The sequence below is a fragment of the Ornithodoros turicata genome, chromosome 6 (assembly GCF_037126465.1).
Source record: "Ornithodoros turicata isolate Travis chromosome 6, ASM3712646v1, whole genome shotgun sequence".
Taxonomy (NCBI): Eukaryota; Metazoa; Arthropoda; class Arachnida; order Ixodida; family Argasidae; genus Ornithodoros; species Ornithodoros turicata.
The window spans coordinates 58,696,376-58,714,906 of record NC_088206.1 but is presented as its reverse complement, the minus strand read 5'-3'; the positions used below and the strand labels follow the sequence as shown (position 1 = coordinate 58,714,906).

At 45.0% G+C, this 18,531-nt stretch overlaps 1 protein-coding gene across 3 annotated transcripts in view; it reads left to right on the top strand.

Moving 5' to 3' along the window:
• LOC135396810 (uncharacterized) overlaps positions 1 to 18,531 on the top strand; it is a 43,452-nt gene that overhangs the window by 3,202 nt on the left and 21,719 nt on the right. For all 3 annotated transcript variants that reach the window (XM_064628005.1, XM_064628004.1, XM_064628003.1), the window contains exons 4-6: positions 3,745 to 3,906; positions 12,307 to 12,526; positions 14,945 to 15,104. In XM_064628005.1, the coding sequence (XP_064484075.1) occupies positions 3,745 to 3,906; positions 12,307 to 12,526; positions 14,945 to 15,104 (542 nt within the window). The remainder of the gene's footprint in view (positions 1 to 3,744; positions 3,907 to 12,306; positions 12,527 to 14,944; positions 15,105 to 18,531) is intronic.

Genomic DNA, 18,531 nt, shown 5'->3' with positions numbered 1-18,531 from the left:
TTTTATTAGACCCCGCTTCCCATTGTCGTTCGGGATGAAGGTTGGCTAAGAGCGTGCTATGCGGTGAAGTACATTTCTAAGGGTGCACTCAGTTCCCACTCCCGTACCCCTGTACCCCCTTGCGCTCGCTCTCCCGCTGCTGCACAGCGATGTACAAAGTGCCCCTCATAACTGGTTACCATCAAGTATAGAGCACTTGGCGTCATTGGTACTTTAAGTACAGAACAAAAAACGGTTATTCTGCACTCTTAAAAATGAACTTCACCACATAACACGCTCCTAGCCAACCGTCATCCCGAGTGACATCGTTCTTCTTCCTGATTTGCTTGAAAAGGGAGGCGTACGCCATTTTTGTGGCATTATGCATTTCATAATTCCCAGAAAAATGGCGCACGCCCCCCGTTTTCATTAAATCAAGGGCGAGATCGAACGTTGTCAATCCGGATGTTGGTTGGCTAGGAGCATGCCATGCGGTGAAGCTCTGTTTTTCGAGTGTGCGGAGAGTTGTGCCAATTAAGCACACGCGGACCCCGCCGGTTCGCCCCAATATGACGTGATATGACGTCAGCAAGGTGAGAGCTCGTAAGCGTCCCACGCCATCGCACGAAACCTCTGAGGGGGCTTGAGACCGGAATGAAGCGCACACTCTTAGAAATGAACTTCACCGCATAGCACGCTCCTAGTCAACCATCATCTCGAATGATATCGTTATCTGCCCTGATTTGTTGAAAACGGGAGGACACTTATGCTGTTCATAATTGTCACAAAAAAGGCGTACGCCTCCCGTTTTCAGCAAATCACGGCAGATAACGGTATCGTTAGAGATTATGGTTGGCTAGGAGCGTGCTATGCGGTGAAGTTCATTTCTAAGAGTGCAAGAGAACCCAAAAATAGGAAAACTATATTCATGTACAACCGTCGTTATTCGTTATTTGATGTCGTCTCGATTGATCCATCTGATTCGCTTGAGAAATTGCTACACAGCACAACCACAACCAGAAATTATACAGGCTGCTTCACCTAAAGCGATAAAAAAATTCTAACTGGTGACGTACTCGTCGGAGGACCGTGGGACTTTCGGCAATTACCTGATCTGATCTGATGTTTTTATTTACTCATGTAAAAAGTACATGAATACTGAGGGCCTGGCAAAAAGCAGCAAAGCTGCTTTTTTCATTTTTTTTTTTTTTTTTCATTTTTAAGCGTGCGGTTAGACAGTTCGGCCAGGTCGATAAACTTTACCATATTTGTTTCAGTAGGAAACACGATTACAAGCGCAATCCTTAAAAACACGTACCTGTGTCTCAAGTTTCAAGCAAGGAGGAGAACGTTGTCATCCGGGACGATGGATTCCTAGGACCGTGCTATGCGGTGAAGCTCTGTTTTGAGAGTGCCGGCGTGTACTCTCGTGCGCGAGGACGGCGGAAGGGGAGCCATCCCACGGGAAACGATACAACTCTTTCCACAAGGATGAATCTTAGTTTTAAGTAGGGATGTGCCAACCGAATCCTCGAATCCTAGGCAAGGATTCGAGATTCGCGGATTCGAATCCCATTGCCCAAAACCGCGAATCGAATCTTTCGAATCCACCAACGAAGTATGCTTGTTTCTGTTTAAAATCGGCCTAATCCAAGCCTGCTTGGCCGGCGGTTCCCGCGGCGCTACAAAACCACAACATAAAGCTCCGATATTAGAAGTTTAAGAGTAACACGGTTTTGCCTCGATTGTTTCTTAGTTTAATGGAGGGAATTCAGACTCCCCAGTTTATGCATTTCCTGTAGTCGATGAACAGCATGTTAAATAAGTTACACTTAGGAAGATGCATATGCCCAGACAGCACAAGATGCTGCAAATGTGTTGCATCAATGTTACCTCAACGTTGAAGTGTTGCAGAGACGTTTCATGCCCACATTCGTCGTTGTAGCAATATACATACTTCAATGTTCATGCTATGTCTCAAAGATCGCGTAAAGTTAAAATTGCGATATTACTGAAGCGATGATGAATATCTTACACTCGGGTAATGTGGAGTTTACATTCTTCATGCATGTCAATGCAACGTTGCAATTGCATTTCTTCCAAAACGCTTAAGCAGCAACGTAACTTCGACGTTTGTGCAGTATCTTTATTTCAATGTTTTCGCCGTATTTCAAAAGATGCGTAGAGGTACAGTGTGATTGTGTCTCGGAAGCAACTTGCGTGTACTACACTGAAGAAAGGTGGCAGTTACATTGCTGACGTGGTGTTTGGCAATCAGTTCTAATGCAATGTTGCAATAGCATTACTAAAAAAACAGCGCACCTAATCTTAGCGTTGCAGCACTATCATTACATCAATGTGTCTGCTGTATCTCGAACGATGCGTAGAGCTAACAGTGTGGTTCTCTTGCGCCAGAGCAATGTTGCACATGGTACATTGAGGAAACGAAGCAGCTTATAAACGTTACCTCTAAGCAACGTCTGAAACATTGCAGCAACATCGAAACAAACATATTGCTGCAATGCTGCACGTTTTCCATGCAGCATTTCCGAGGCACTTGCTCCGAGTGCTCTAGTAACACAATGTTTGCACGATCTTGTTCTATCTGTAATTTCCACCAATAAACAATTAATGAAATCTTCGGAATTTCCCGTGACGTGCACCTCTCATTTGTCAGTTTGTTTTTGACGACGTGTTCAAACTTTGCGGCAACGTTTCATGCACAACTGGAAAGTTACCACAATGCCTCTAGTTCAATGTTGGTGCAGCATTTTGAGACGATGCATATTACGATTGTGTTGCTCAGGCAATATTTCACGTGCCGCAGTGAGGTAACTTTAGTGTGACCATTATGGGGATAATTAATTCAGACTGTGAGATGCATATTCTGGGACAACACTGCGGACGTACCATACGAGACGACTATGGACAAAAGGATCGAGACGAGGACAGCATAATCTCGAAGAAAATTAATCCTAGCGAGAACTTGAAATAAATTAGAATCCATTCTTACGCATGTGAATGCGCGCTGAACCTCGATATGACGTTCTTCCATAGCATCAGTGCTACTACAGCCATTGAGCCCTCGCGTGGCATAGTGCACTCTTAAAAATGAACTTCCCCGCATAGCACGCTCCTAGCCAACCATTATCTCGAATGATATCGTTATCTGCCCTGATTTGTTGAAAACACGGGGCGTACGCCTTTTCTGTGACAATTATGAACAGCATAAGTGTCACAGAAATGGCGTACGCCCCCCGTTTTCAACAAATCAGTGCAGATAACGATATCATTCGAGATAATGGTTGGCTAGGAGCGTGCTATGAGGTGAAGTTCATTTTTAAGAGTGTGGTTATAAAGAATGATCCCCTTCCGTGCAAAGACTGGGAGGTAACACGGGAGCGAATCCTGATTGTGCTGTCTGCGGATTTACCACAGCTTCTCGGTAGATTTTCATGACGAATGTCGGCACCATTCCCGTGAAGTCTGCCCAGGAGCAGAACGATTACTGAATATGTAAGCATACTGTGTTCACTTGCACATATTTCACAAAGTGCTCCTCGGGCGTTGCTTTTGTAGCGATGCTATACACGTTCGTAGATCTGTGGACGGAGTTTACCTCAATTAGGAATTGACTCGCCTCGAAGCATTGGTGTTGGAGGCTTTAGAGTTGTGCTTCATCATCTGTTGCGTAATGCTCTCAACTAACCTTGTGACTTCTTCGTTCCGTTTTCCAAATGCCCTCTATCAAAACACATTTCCCAGCTTCACCAAGCCGCGATAGCAAGGCGCAAGCCGTCTCGTCAACGGACGCAGCGAAGGCCTCTACAGCCTCTTCAGCTGACAACGATCCTTCAACCGTTTCTACTGGCCGGACTCCTGTTACTAAACGCTCACCAGCTGCTGCAGCGCGGCTGGCCCTCGCAGGTAGGTAGAAACACGAAGTCCCGAAAGGTACGGTGCGCTCCGTACACTGTGACGAATGACAGTGGATTTAATCAAAATCCAGATGGGTGTCACTGGGTTGATGTTTCCCGTACGGCCGCCATCTCAAGGAGCGGCACTGCCTTAGCGTTCGCGGCTCCGTCGGACGCCTAGTGGCGAACACTTTTCACACCGATGTCGCCATTTCAAGATAGCTGCATGATCAATCAATTGCGTCAATGATCTTCAATTGTAACGTAGTAGTAGTTAATCCTAATTGCAACATCCGATAGGTATACAGGGCGTCCCAGAAAACGTGTCATTGAATTATAATAAAAAAACTACGCCACCTAGAATCACGCGGTCAACAGCACTTGTTCTTATTAGGTTTTTGCCACCTCCTAATGTGAATGTCATGTACTCCAAGTTTAATTATGTATATATTTGCGAACTGAACTCAGAAGTTTGCCAAGTAAAGGTCACTTTTTTACCCCACCAATATGAAGAGCGTGCCGAGTTCACACAAATTCATGATAATTCACAGTGATATTCACCAGCTATCCCATCGGAAAAAATAGCCGAATATCATGCTTTTCGGAGCACCGGACCATAGCGCGCGATGACTTTTTGAGAGCAATCGCTCTCAGTGCGACGAAAGGAGGTTCCGAAGCCAGCCCACAGAGTGATAGTAGAAAAAGTAACAGTTGCTAAAATTGGGAGAGGGAAAGTATTATCTCAGCGGAAGTCGGACGTGATAAGCCGTTGCTGTTTTATCTCTTTCTGCGATGTCGGGGAGGGCTGGGTTTCCAACCTCCTTTCGTCGGACTGACAAAGATTGCGCTGAAAAATTCATCGCGCTCTATTCTGTGCGACCTCCGTAGAGCATGATGTTCGGCTATTTTTTCCGGTGGGATAGCTCCTGAATATCCCTGTCAATTATCATTAATTTGACTAAATTAGACACGCTCTTCACATTGGTGGGGTAAAAAAGTGACCTTTACTAGGCAAATTTCCGACTTAAGCTCACAAAAATTTACTTAATTAAACTTACGTTACACGACAGTCACATGAGGAGGTGGCAAAAACCCCGTAAGAACAAATGCCAGTGACCGCATGGTGGTGTAGGTGGTGTAGTTTTTTTCATTATAACTCAATGACACGTTTTCTGGGACACCCTGTATAAGCACCGTTGACTTTGCATCGAAGTGTACTCTTAGAAATGAACTTCACCGCATAGCACGCTCGTAGCCAACAACCACCTCGAATGATATCGTTATCTGTCCTGACTTGTTGAAAACGGGAGGTGTACGCCTTTTGTGACAACTATATATCAGCATAAGTGTCACAAAAAAGGCATACGCCTCCCGTTTTCAACAAATATGGGCAGATAACGATATCATTCGAGATGATGATTGGCTAGGAGCGTGCTATGCGGTGAAGTTCATTTCTAAGAGTGTGTCTTCCATGTCCAAAATAACCACACCTCCACTCTTAAAAATAAACTTCACAGCATAGCACGCTCCTAGCCAACCATAATTTCGAATGATATCGTTATCTCCCCTGATTTGTTGAAAACGGGGGCATATGCCTTTTTTGTGACACTTATGCTGTTCATAATTGTCACAAAAAAGGCGTACGCCTTCCGTTTTCAACAAATCAGGGCAGATAACTATATCATTCGAGATAATGGTTGGTTAGGAGCGTGCTATGCGGTGAAGTTCATTTCTAAGAGTGTGTCTTCCATGTCCAAAATAACCACACCTCCACTCTTAAAAATAAACTTCACAGCATAGCACGCTCCTAGCCAACCATCATCTCGAATGATATCGTTATCTCCCCTGATTTGTTGAAAACGGGGGCATATGCCTTTTCTGTGACACTTATGCTGTTCATAATTGTCACAAAAAAGGCGTACGCCTTCCGTTTTCAACAAATCAGGGCAGATAACTATATCATTCGAGATAATGGTTGGCTAGGAGCGTGCTATGCGGTGAAGTTCATTTCTAAGAGTGTGGCTTCCATGTCCAAAATAACCACACCTCCACTCTTAAAAATAAACTTCACAGCATAGCACGCTCCTAGCCAACCATCATCTCAAATGATATCGTTATCTGCCCTGATTTGTTGAAAACAGGGGCATATGCCTTTTTTGTGACACTTATGCTGTTCATAATTGTCACAAAAAAGGCGTACGCCTTCCGTTTTCAACAAATCAGGGCAGATAACTATATCATTCGAGATAATGGTTGGCTAGGAGCGTGCTATGCGGTGAAGTTCATTTCTAAGAGTGTGGCTTCCATGTCCAAAATAACCACACCTCCACTCTTAAAAATAAACTTCACAGCATAGCACGCTCCTAGCTAACCATCATCTCGAATGATATCGTTATCTGCCCTGATTTGTTGAAAACGGGGGCATATGCCTTTTTTGTGACACTTATGCTGTTCATAATTGTCACAAAAAAGGCGTACGCCTTCCGTTTTCAACAAATCAGGGCAGATAACTATATCATTCGAGATAATGGTTGGCTAGGAGCGTGCTATGCGGTGAAGTTCATTTCTAAGAGTGTGGCTTCCATGTCCAAAATAACCACACCTCCACTCTTAAAAATAAACTTCACAGCATAGCACGCTCCTAGCCAACCATCATCTCGAATGATATCGTTATCTGCCCTGATTTGTTGAAAACGGGGGCATATGCCTTTTTTGTGACACTTATGCTGTTCATAATGGTCTCAAAAAAGGCGTACGCCTTCCGTTTTCAACAAATCAGGGCAGATAACTATATCATTCGAGATAATGGTTGGCTAGGAGCGTGCTATGCGGTGAAGTTCATTTCTAAGAGTGTGGCTTCCATGTCCAAAATAACCACACCTCCACTCTTAAAAATAAACTTCACAGCATAGCACGCTCCTAGCCAACCATCATCTCGAATGATATCGTTATCTGCCCTGATTTGTTGAAAACGGGGGCATATGCCTTTTTTGTGACACTTATGCTGTTCATAATGGTCACAAAAAAGGCGTACGCCTTCCGTTTTCAACAAATCAGGGCAGATAACTATACCATTCGAGATAATGGTCGGCTAGGAGCGTGCTTTGCGGTGAAGTTCATTTTTAAGAGTGCAAGAGAACCCAAAAATAGGAAAACTATATTCATGTACAACCGTCGTTATTCGTTATTTGATGTCGTCTCGATTGATCCATCTGATTCGCTTGAGAAATTGCTACACAGCACAACCACAACCAGAAATTATACAGGCTGTTTCACCTAAAGCGATAAAAAAATTCTAACTGGTGACGTACTCGTCGGAGGACCGTGGGACTTTCGGCAATTACCTTCTGTAAACTTTTGCCGCAATTTAGGAAGGCTTTGGACAAGTGAAATTTATTTTTTTCAATTGAACTTTGAAAATATTGTGATGTATTGTAAAACATTAATATGCAGATAGTAGATTTTCAGAAAGAATACTGTGTCGTACCGCTCTCTCTAAAATGTGTTGGATTATTCGCGTCGCAAAATGTGGTTATTTCCACTTATGGACTCGAACCTTTGCATCCAACAAGAACAACCATTTTATTTCTAAGATGATGAACGGGAGGGGGGGGGGGGTTAACCTTTGCACTAAAAAACTAATAGAAATCAAGAAAGCAGTCTCAGACGTCTAATACAAATAACGATCGAAATAAAATATGTGGCTAATAAATTGGTATATGGCGACGATGCCCCATGCAAACACAGCGCCGCCGACAGCCTCCGATGACCATGTAAAGATGGCGCCGAGTGCAGGAGAAGGCGAGAGCGAGGTGACGCATTTTGCGCATATTAAGCTCCTCCCAGTGTCCAAACTCTTGGAGGCATAAACGGCGCTGTAGCAGACGATCCTCGGCAGCCATAAAAGCGCTCGGATGTGCTGACGTCACAACACGCCAGATGGAGCTGGGAGCATTCAGCGCCGCTGCGTGCATTCTTTCACACTAACGTTTTTAGGGAACGTACGCTTCCTAAAGGAAATATTTTGCGTGGCAGGCCCTGAAGGTAATATGTTCATATCACGTGGCAAAAAAAGAAAAAAGAGAAGTCGATTCATTGGTGGATCTGACGGAAATGCGTTAGCATTAAAACTCGGAAAACCCTTTACGAACTCCGCTTCACAACGCTAACGCAAAACAGCATCCGCAGCCAAACGAGCCTTCTTTCGCCGCCGCTCCTTTGCACAGCTTTCATAACCCATGGCGCGCCCACGCAGACACGTCTGAACCTGTCAACCACCACAGCTGCACTGCCGAGTGCCGGCCGACGCATCGGCGTCGCGTCACGCTCTGTATGCGCTCTCTCCTTCCCTCTCCACTCACCGCGCATGCGTGCCGCGCCGTGGCTACAGACCGACCATGCCACAAATCTCGCGTAGCGAGGATTCTAAGGGCCGGGTCCCATAGCTTTATGCGAGCAGCAGCAGCACAACAGCAACACGGCAACATGGCGGCAGATGAGCTTTCTGCTGCCGCTGCTCTGCTGCTGGAGGCGTCCCATAGCTTCGTTTTGAATTAGCCGCAGCAGCGGCTTAGGAAACACAAAACGTGTTGGCAACTGCGGCATTGTTTACATTTCGCACATTCCGAAGGCGTACGCAGCGGCTAATACCTCTGTCAGACGGGCACATATACGGCCCTTAAAGTTACGGCATTAAGAAATGGCCGTAAGTTACATACGGCCCTAAGCTCTGGGGAGCTGCCAGACGGTATCCGTGAAGCCATTTTGTCGATGATGTCCAAGTCGATAAACAAGTCTGTGAACGTTGAATGTAATGTAGCGAAATCACGCTTTTTCTTACTGAAAGTACACGAAAACAACGTTTAGTTGCTATTTTCAAAATACAACAGCAAACTATATTTGCTTTTAAATGCTTTGGATATATTTTTGAGTGGCGTCCGACTTTTTGGATGCAAACGACACGGTGCGATGCCGCGTGCAGTGGTTCGAGGGTGTGTCTACAAACGTAACACTTGTACAGATGGGATAAAAAGCGAAGCAAAGTGAAAGAACGCTAGAAAAACACACAAAAAAAGATGACAACATTACGTCGGGTAAAAAGCATTTTATTTCGAATTGAATTAAATGTGCTAAATCCTGTTTATGGTGTGCTTGGTAACGAGGCTTGGGCAGTTTCGATAGGGTGCCGTAAACTGTCTTGCGGGAATGCCATTGCCCTTCTACCTCAGTTTTGTCGCAAAGGCCTTATTGCTGACCGTCTGGCAAGAAGTTAATGACAGTATGCATTTACGGCCGTAACCGTTAAGCCCGTATATGTGCCCGACAGAGGTATAAGCATTCTAGTACACACACCTATAGGAGCGCAATCCTAGGTGAAAGGCGTTTGTGTGAGAGATATATTGTCGATTTGGAGCTCATAAGTGGACTTTGAGATCACTCTTAAAAATGAACTTCACCACATAGCACGCTCCTAGCAAACCATCACCCCCCGAATGACAACGTTCTCGCTCTAGATTTGTTGAAAACGGGAGGAGGAGCCTATTTTGTGCCATTATGCACGACACAAAATAGGCTCCTCCTCCCGTTTTCAACAAATCAGGGGCGAGAACGTTGTCATTCGGGATGATGGTTGGCTAGGAGCGTGCTATGTGGTGAAGTTCATTTCTAAGAGTGTGAGTGTGGTGGTGGTCTGAGCCTCGTATTACCTAATTGACTCTTCGTTGATGTGTAGTCAGTTTCGTGACATTCAACGTAGGTTCGTCCTACTGCTGTGCAGAACAGTCCTTGCTGTGTTGTGTGGAGATTTTTCTACGGGATTTTGTCGTATAAATATTGCCTCGTTACTATAGTATTCGATATTTTGATTTACGGTGACTGTCAAATGTGTACGTTGCTCTTAGTGAAAAAAAAATTGTCTAACGAAAACAAAGGCCCCTTCTGCTAGTATTCACTGCTTTCTGCCTGTTTTCACAAGGAATGGGTTCATTATCTATCTATATCGAACCTTTTTTAACGTTGTCTATCTCCATCTAACCCTTTTCAAGGGTCAGTTTCATTTACAACCACGTAGCAAGGTCTTGGAATACCGACCACAAGAAATGTGGTCGGTATGGTTTTCACACGGCATGGACGTGAAAGTAATTTGCTTGTACATTATCAGGTCACGGGTTTTGAAGTACTTTCCAGAAAACAAGCGAACATGTAGCTACAACTGGTATACACAACATATGTATCACGTAGGTTCGGTCGAACACTTTATTGAACTTTATGAACTGAATTATGTCCTGAATGCGCACCTCACGCAGTCCCGAACGCAATCGTACGCAGTCGCTCCAAACTACTGGCAATCAGAAGCGTATCCAGGTCTTCAGAAACAAATCACAGAACAACCAGACATAAACCTTCTGCCGTCACTCACCGCCCTGCTAACCCTAAACACCGTCGAACGAAAACAATACCAACCAGCCTCTTGATTGGCTTTCGAAACCGGCTGCACAGGCTGCAGAGCAACAGGGCAGCACAGCAACCAAAAATTCGGATACGAGAGCAGCTGGGAATTTCTGCAGCTCGGCAGCGCTGCTGCTCTCGCCCAGTGCTATGGGACCGCTCGTGTCGCTGCAGCTCTGCTGCTCCGCTGCTGTTGCTCTGCTGCTACTGCTCAAATCAGGGCTAAAGAAAATGTGTTCGAGGTGCTATTCCGTACTCCTCTGAGCCAGCAGAGCCAGGGGCCTGCTGACAAGCCCTAACCACGGTCCCTTGATAGCTTTCTGGACATGCAGCTCCATCAAAAAGTTGGCCTAGGGACAACGGGAGCCGCGTGGTGGCGCCGCGATCGGAACCTGGCAGAAGCTCTCGCTCGGACCAGTCATGGGAACGGCAAGTGCAGTGTTGTTTCTGCGCTTTTCCAAACATCCTAAAGAAAATTTGTTGCCTGACTTCCTGCTACGTTTCAGCAGCTATAATGTCAATAATCGTTTTCTATTCGACTTTATTTTATGCGGAAAGCTGCTGCCGATCACTTCACGTGGCATGATGTATTGTCGCAAGCCTCCTATCTTCAAACCCTCAACTGGAGATTCTGGTGCCGTTTATCTGCATAGTACCCGGCGGTAAGGTGATCCGTACTTTATTTAGCGCGTAGAATTTAGCGCGTAGAAGACCTTTTACCTTCTTCATACCGTTAGTGCGCCCATGACGGCGTACTAATTCATGCGACTGGCCGATCGCAATCATACCAGTCTCTTTCACGTGGTACCAGATGACTTATACTCTCAATTGTTGCCGCGAAGCTGATGAAGGCAAAAGTATAGTTTCTAAAAGGATCTTGACTGAATCAGACATGTCACGAAATTTAGCCGCTGTGTCCTTGTCGTTCGTCTCTTGCTTTAGTGATCTCGTGTCGACCTCATTTCTTTTCCGATACTGAAAGGAGCCGCCATGTGTTCGACACGCTTGCGTGAATCAATCTCTTTTTATCCCGCCATGCTAAACAATTTTAATGATTCGCGTAGAGGACTTTCTACAGTTTATCGGGACAGTTACACGACCGCATAGTATTTGACGCGCTCGGTCGGTCGCGATTACACGATTATTGCACCAGTTAACATCTCTGGGAGCCAAATCAGCTCAAAAGCCACGTTGCTTGAGCAATTTTCTTTAAGATTCTATTTATAAAAGCACTGAGTTCATTGTTGGTGTCGACAGCGCATGCTTTCTTTTTACGGGGACGTTTTCCTGGGCTCGTTGTCTGACGGAACAGCTACGCGGGTTTAGCGTGCTCAGATACGACGTGCAGCCGTCGAATATGCGCAGCACTGCATCTTCTAGACGCTTTGGCTTTCCACGCTTGTGCAGAACTTTCTCGCCGTTGATGACGAATTCGTCGTGCCAGACGACATCGCCGTGATCAAAGTGCTTCTCGCAGACAGGTTTGTGAGGCGAGAAAGAACTGTACCGCCCACCTTGAATGCGAGGAATGGCACCTCTCACGCCTCCTCAGGATCCGCAGGAAACGGGAACATCAATCCCTTACCGCCTCCCGAATACCCGGAACGACATTTCGTAACACAGCATGTTTCCGGCATGCTGCTAGCACACAGTTACCACGCGACAGCAGCCGAAACACGTGTACTGCAATGGGAGACGCAGGCGTTTCACTCCCGGGTTTCCGATGGCAGCGCCTCCGCGCGGCCGGTCCGGTCCCTGGGCAAAGCTTCCCCATAGAGTTACGGAGAAGCTGCGTGACCAGGAAGCTATCAAGGGACCGTGCCCAAACTATGGTGAAACGGATGTTTAGGTTCTATGCCATATCCTCATGTATACGTTTCATGATGCAATGCGTTGTGCTTGCGGTCTGTCCTGTCGGAAACGCTGAGTACTATTACAGGTCTGAAATTTGTCTGTGTCGCAGCTCGGGACAAGCGCAAGCACCCTTTTTTCTGTGCTGCCGGGCAGTACGCCTCCAGTCCTCGAGTTTACCCCAGGGACGGTTTATGTGACGTCATCTTCTACACGCACGTGTCCATCCTGGAAGAAGTAATCAGCCCCACAAACCCTGCCAGCTACGAAGCTTTCCGAAACATGGCCCAGAAGGCTCAAAAGACGGAATATGGAATTTCTTTACATGCAAAGTAATGTATACGTCACTATTGACCTACTTCCTCACTCTTAAAACAGAGCTTCACCACGTAGCACTCTGAGTGCCGACCATTGCCCACACTCTTAAGGCGGACTCATGCGTTAACGTTCGCTTCTGGAGAGAGCTGGCTGCACCGGGATCCGGACAAAATGTCCCCGGACAAAACGTCCCCGGACGAAATGTCCCCGGACAAATGGTCCCCGGACAAAACGTCCCCGAAAATGTCCCCGGACAAAATGTCCCCAGATGCCGTCAGGTTGCACAGCCGTTGGTACCTCAAATGTGACAAATGTTTTTCATGCTATTATGTGCAGGGTTGATTGATTTAAATCAGCCAGATTTCAATCACCGATTTTAATCGCGATTTAAGTCATGAATATTAATCAAGATTTAAATCACCTCTTTCATGCTTGAATTCGAATAGTAACATAAAACTGGAGACGCTGGGGAAGATGAGACTGAGCCTGGAAATGAACCACAGCCTGAAATATATTATACTTCAGTGACTTTTAGCGCAAACACCGTCACGTGACCCCTTCAGTGGCTCTCCGGCACACTGGCAAACAATTTGGTTACACATGGCGGGTGGTCATTCCACGAGCGTAGAACTTTTCCAGTTATTTCTTTTTCCTATTACTATTCGGTGTAATTCATAATATATAGTTTTCAAATAGATCTCCATTTGCATTAGCTAGTAACTGTTAGCCGCACTGTGAGAAGTCTAGACACCCTTCTTTGTATGTGCTCAAAAAGTGATTTCGCTACTACGAGGTGGCACACGGAAGCCATGAGGTGAAGATCTGTCTTAGAAGACAAAAATCAACTCAGTGATTTAATAAATATTCATCATATTTAAATGAAAAAAACCTGAATAATTTGACTTTTTAATCACGATTTTTTACAACCCTGATCGTGTGGAGGTTGCGCATCCCATAGGCCGTCAGGGCAATTTGACTTCTTATTTACGACGTACTGCTCTACGTGCGGTTGGGCCCATGTAGTTAAAGCTCCCTCTAAAGCCAGTCTGGGGACTCAAGCAATGAAGCGTATGTCAAAAGTAGGAGCTTACCAGTTATTGCGACAATGAGTTTGGAACTGAACTAACCAAAGCATTTATTTACAAGTATTTACATCGCTAAACGAATCTCTCCAAAGTGGGGATGCTGGCTAGGGACCCATACAATGGAGCATCTCTCAAAAGTAGGACCTTAGCAATTATTTACAGTTATTTACAATACCGAACGTCTCGGATTACTCAGCTTGCGATCTAGAAACGGATCGTCCGGGCAACACCTCGTAGAAATTCAATGGTTTTTTCATTGTTGACGGCTGCAAAGGTTCCGCAGCCGTGCTTGCAGCTCTACGGTTGCTGGTTTCAGTGACGGCAGCTGGGGACATTTTGTCCGGGGCCTTTTCGGGGGACATTTTGTCCGGGGACGTTTCGTCCGGGGACATTTTGTCCGGGGACATTTCGTCCGGGGACATTCTGTCCGGGGACATTTTGTCCTACACCCGGCTGCACCGTGACAAAACTGTTTTCTTCGCTTTGCTTTCCTCCTGCGCTCTAAGGTAGAAATGTAGTCGGTGCCAGCGTGCAGAACGGCAAACGACAAAACCGTACGTTATTTTCATTCGCAGGGATCTACAAAAATACAGTAAGCTTGCCGAATTTGTGGATTGCAATCAATTCCCAGACTGCTACTGTATAGGGAGTGAAATCATTTTGGCCGAAATGTCGCGGGCTGGCGTGCCGAGGGAAGCGATTTTGTTGCATCTCCCATAGACTCCTTTGTATTAAAAATTTGACAAGCTTTAATTCTCCAAAAATCTGTGGATCGCTCCAGGCCTTCAAAAATATACAATTTCCTAGATAAGCTCGAGGGGAACACGCCTGTACCTCTTTCGTGTAGAAATTTAAAGAGGTTTACGGGAACCCTGCGAACAAAATTTCCCCATAGACTTTCTTAAGGAGTGAGTCCGCCTTAAAAAATGAACTTAACCACTATAGCACGTCCTAGCCAACCACCGCCCAAGATGACATCGATCTCTCCCCCGATTTGCTGAAAACGGAGGGAGTACGCCTTTTTGTGACACTCATGCAGAATTGTGAATTGTCACAAAAAGGCGTACGCCACGTGCTTTCCACGAACCGAACGATAATTATCATGACAGAATGATACCGCTATCACTCTTGATTTGTGGAGAGCGTACGCTTTTCTCTGACAGTTAACGTAACAGCATAATTGTCACAAAAAGCCGTACATCTGCCGTTTTCAAGAAACCAGGGAAGAGAATTATATGTCATTCGGGAATGAAGGTCGGCTGGGAGCGTGCTATGCGGTGAAGAGCGTAGGATGTTATTCTCGCTGTTTTTATCGCATGACTGAATAGAGCTCTATACCATTTTCAGATATCTAGCGTTGACCATAAATGACTTCAATCACGCGCGCAAGGATTTACTGTTCCGGTCGCTGTACAAGCTAGGGATTCGCCACCACGGTATTCTCAACTTCGACGGGTTTCATGACGAGAGGGAGGCCCTTCTCCCGAGTGTCACAAGCGTCCTTAAGGTATATATGTTATCAATCGTGCCGTGCCTCAATCTTGTAAACGTTTGTTCCGAATATATAGCGTCTTCCCATGCAGAGCTGTGAAGAAATTCGAAAGGTGGACAAAATTTATCCTCGGGGGGTGAAAGGTGTCACTGTCTTCACAGCAATACAAGAGGGACGGAATTCATCTGTTGTGCCTCACAGCTCCGTTTTTTTTTGTTCGTTTGTTTTTCAATCGATCGATCAATCGGTCTTTCGGTCGGTCGGTTATTTTCACGCTTTCGTGCCCCTTGAATCACTATCAGAGTAGTTAATGTAAGTTAATTACGTTTCATCTGTATCTTGTACTGAGGGAAAAATGACTTCCTGCTGTGATTCAAATGACGATGCCATAAATTTCTGTCCGCGTTAATGTCTTTTTTTTTTCGGAAGCCGGTGTCTTTTGTACTGCAATCACGTTTTCCATTTTTCTTATTCGCTCTCGTGTTGCGGAGCTTTTAGCATTCATTTTGCAAGATATGCTCAAGCACGATTTGAAAGGAACGGTCGCATCCCTTCCAGTCGACGAGAAAGGTCACGTGGGACCTTCCCTGTATATACGAGGTGTTTTTTTTATACAGATTTTTCGCTTCAAAATTCATAAGGGCTATAGACATGCTGTTTTCACTTCTATCATCTCTGGGCCGGCAGACGTTCTTGGCCAAATGTTGCTCGACCGTCAAATGACTACTTACCTAAAAATCGTCAATTAACTTTTTAATTATAAAAGTAACGAAGTTGTCCCAACGAGAACATCTGTTCCTACCGGTGACCTGATATCGTACACTCTTAAAAATGAACTTCACCGCACAGCACGCTGTTAACCAACCATAATCTCAAATGATATCGTTATCTGCCGGGATTTGTTTAAAACGGGAGGCGTACGCCTTTTCTGTGACACTTATGCTGTTCATAATTGTCACAAAAAAGGCGTACGCCTCCCGTTTTCAACAAATCAAGGCAGATAACGGTATCGTCCGAGGTGATGGTTGGCTAGTAGCGTGCTATGCGGTGAAGTTCATTTTTAAGTGTGTAGCCGTTCTCAGAACAAAAATCCGTTCGGTAGATCGTCCGCAAAAAAATTCGTGAAGGAACACCATATTGTTCTTTATTTTGCTCATTGCGTATCTTCAGAGACGCGTCTTTGCTTCACACCCAATGTGAGAGGGTGAAGGACAAGAAATCTTACGGAGATTTCTATGGTGAAGGAGCCTGATGAGTGGAAAATGCCGCCACAGTGCCGCCTCATGCGTCGAAGATGAACTTCAACTTGCGGAAACAAAACAAAAACACATGTATCGGTTGACGCTATCGGAACTGCCCTTATCTTGGGTTGCATTTTCTGTTTTCTTCTAATCTTTTTATTGGATGCTATACTCTAAAAACAAAACTTCACCGCACAGCACGCTGTGCGCCAACCATTGCCACGAATGATAGCGTTATCGCTTCTGATACGAATAAAGGGGCGTACGCCTCTTTGTGTCAATTTGGATATAAAAATTGACATAAAAAGGCTACTCCTTTCTTTGTCTTCGAGTCAGAAGCGATAACCCTATCAGTTGTGGCAATGGTTGGCGCACAGCGTGCAATGCGGCGAAGTTCCGTCTTTAGATTGTACAGCTCTCGTCAACGATAATAATAACTATAGATTGAGAAGTTACCCATCGAAGAGAACTCGTTACACGTTAAGTTACCGTGTGCAAAATGTAACTAGGTAACGAAGTTCTTCAGCCTGAAATGTAACTCGCAGTTACTGAGTTACTTAAAAGTTACTTCGGACACAACATAGCATTACGCAGGTGCAGCGCGCGTGAGCAGTTGAGTTAGTCCTTGAATTGCCTGCGGAGGAGAGCAACAGCGGCAACACGCTTAGATCGTTTTCGTTTATGTCCAACAATAGATCTCTCCCTGTTTGTAAAAAAATGACGTCATAGTGTTCGACAGCGCCAAAATTTGGTAGAATTGAACTACGCTCGAAGCTATAGAGGTGAACAAGGTGTGTCTATACCAATGTCATGATGACGTTTCTCTGGTAGAGGTCTATTCGAATGCTTTGTGGGCGTACAATGGTTCAGCTTCATTTCAATGGCAGCGGTTATTACTTCCTGAATAAAATACTGTCATTGATTGAATATGACGTTTTATGGCAAAAAAATGCCATGAAGGAACCGGAGAGAAAGCAAGAAAATATGTGGACGTGAGTGAAAAGCGAGTTAGAAGTAACTTTGAACTTAACTTAAGTTGCTTTGGCAAAGTTACCTGAAAAAGGAAGGAATTCCTCTGAAAGTTACCACGGCGCAAAAGTAGCGAGTTAAGTTACAAGTTACAAGAAAAAAGAAGAAACTTAGTTACAGTAACGAGTTACTTGTAACGAGTTACCTCGAACTCTGATAATAACACTGGAAAAAATTCGGTCTTGTTTACGAGCGCGATAACAGTCAGCCTGGGGGCACTGGGGGGAATGTTAAGTGAACAAAATCATTGCCTTAAACTAACAGAGTACTTTTGTTCATCTCCGACACACTCACCATGGTTTTGGCGCTCTATGACCTTTGTTGCCTTTGTGCCATTAAACACATAATCAATCAATCAATCAATCAATCAATCAATCAATCAATCAATCAATCAATCAATCAATCAATCAATCAATCAATCAATCAATCAATCAATCAATCAATCAATCAATCAATCAATCAATCAATCAATCAATCAATCAATCAATCAATCAATCAATCAATCAATCAATCAATCAATCAACTTTTGTTCAACTAAGATTTCCTCATGGCCCCAAGGGTGGCTGTAATCGCGCGCTCGGGAAAGATACCACTTTTTTTTTTTCGGTGTTATAATTAAGGTTGACCGGAGCTGTACATACCCGCATAACGCTGCGCGGGTTGCGGTTGGCACATCTGCACATACATTTCAGAAACAGAACTTCACCGCATAGCACGCTCTACACCAACCATTGCCACAAATGATAGGGTTATCGCTTCTGTTTCGAAAGAGAGCGTGTTTCGTATATGCCTTTTTGTGTCAATTTGAATGTATGATAATTGACAAAAAAGAAAAAAAAAAGGCTTACGCCTTTTTTTACGCCTTACGTTAGTAGCAATGGTTGGCGCAAAGCCTGCCATGCAGTGAAGTACTGTTTCTAGTGTGCACGGGTTGATTACTCGCCCTCAGCTCTATAAAGAACCATCTTCGAATGTTCCTGCTGGAGATTGTTCGGAAACTATGTGGTGCTCTGTTCATTATGTGTTCCCATATGTTTTTTAATTCCGTGTTACCACCGCGAAGCAGCTGTGGCTATGAGCGGCGTACAGATGCGGACAGATGGAGAGATGACAGCAGGAAGGAGTGGGGGACATGGGGGTTTGTACGGGAGCTGGTGTTCCCATATGTCCAC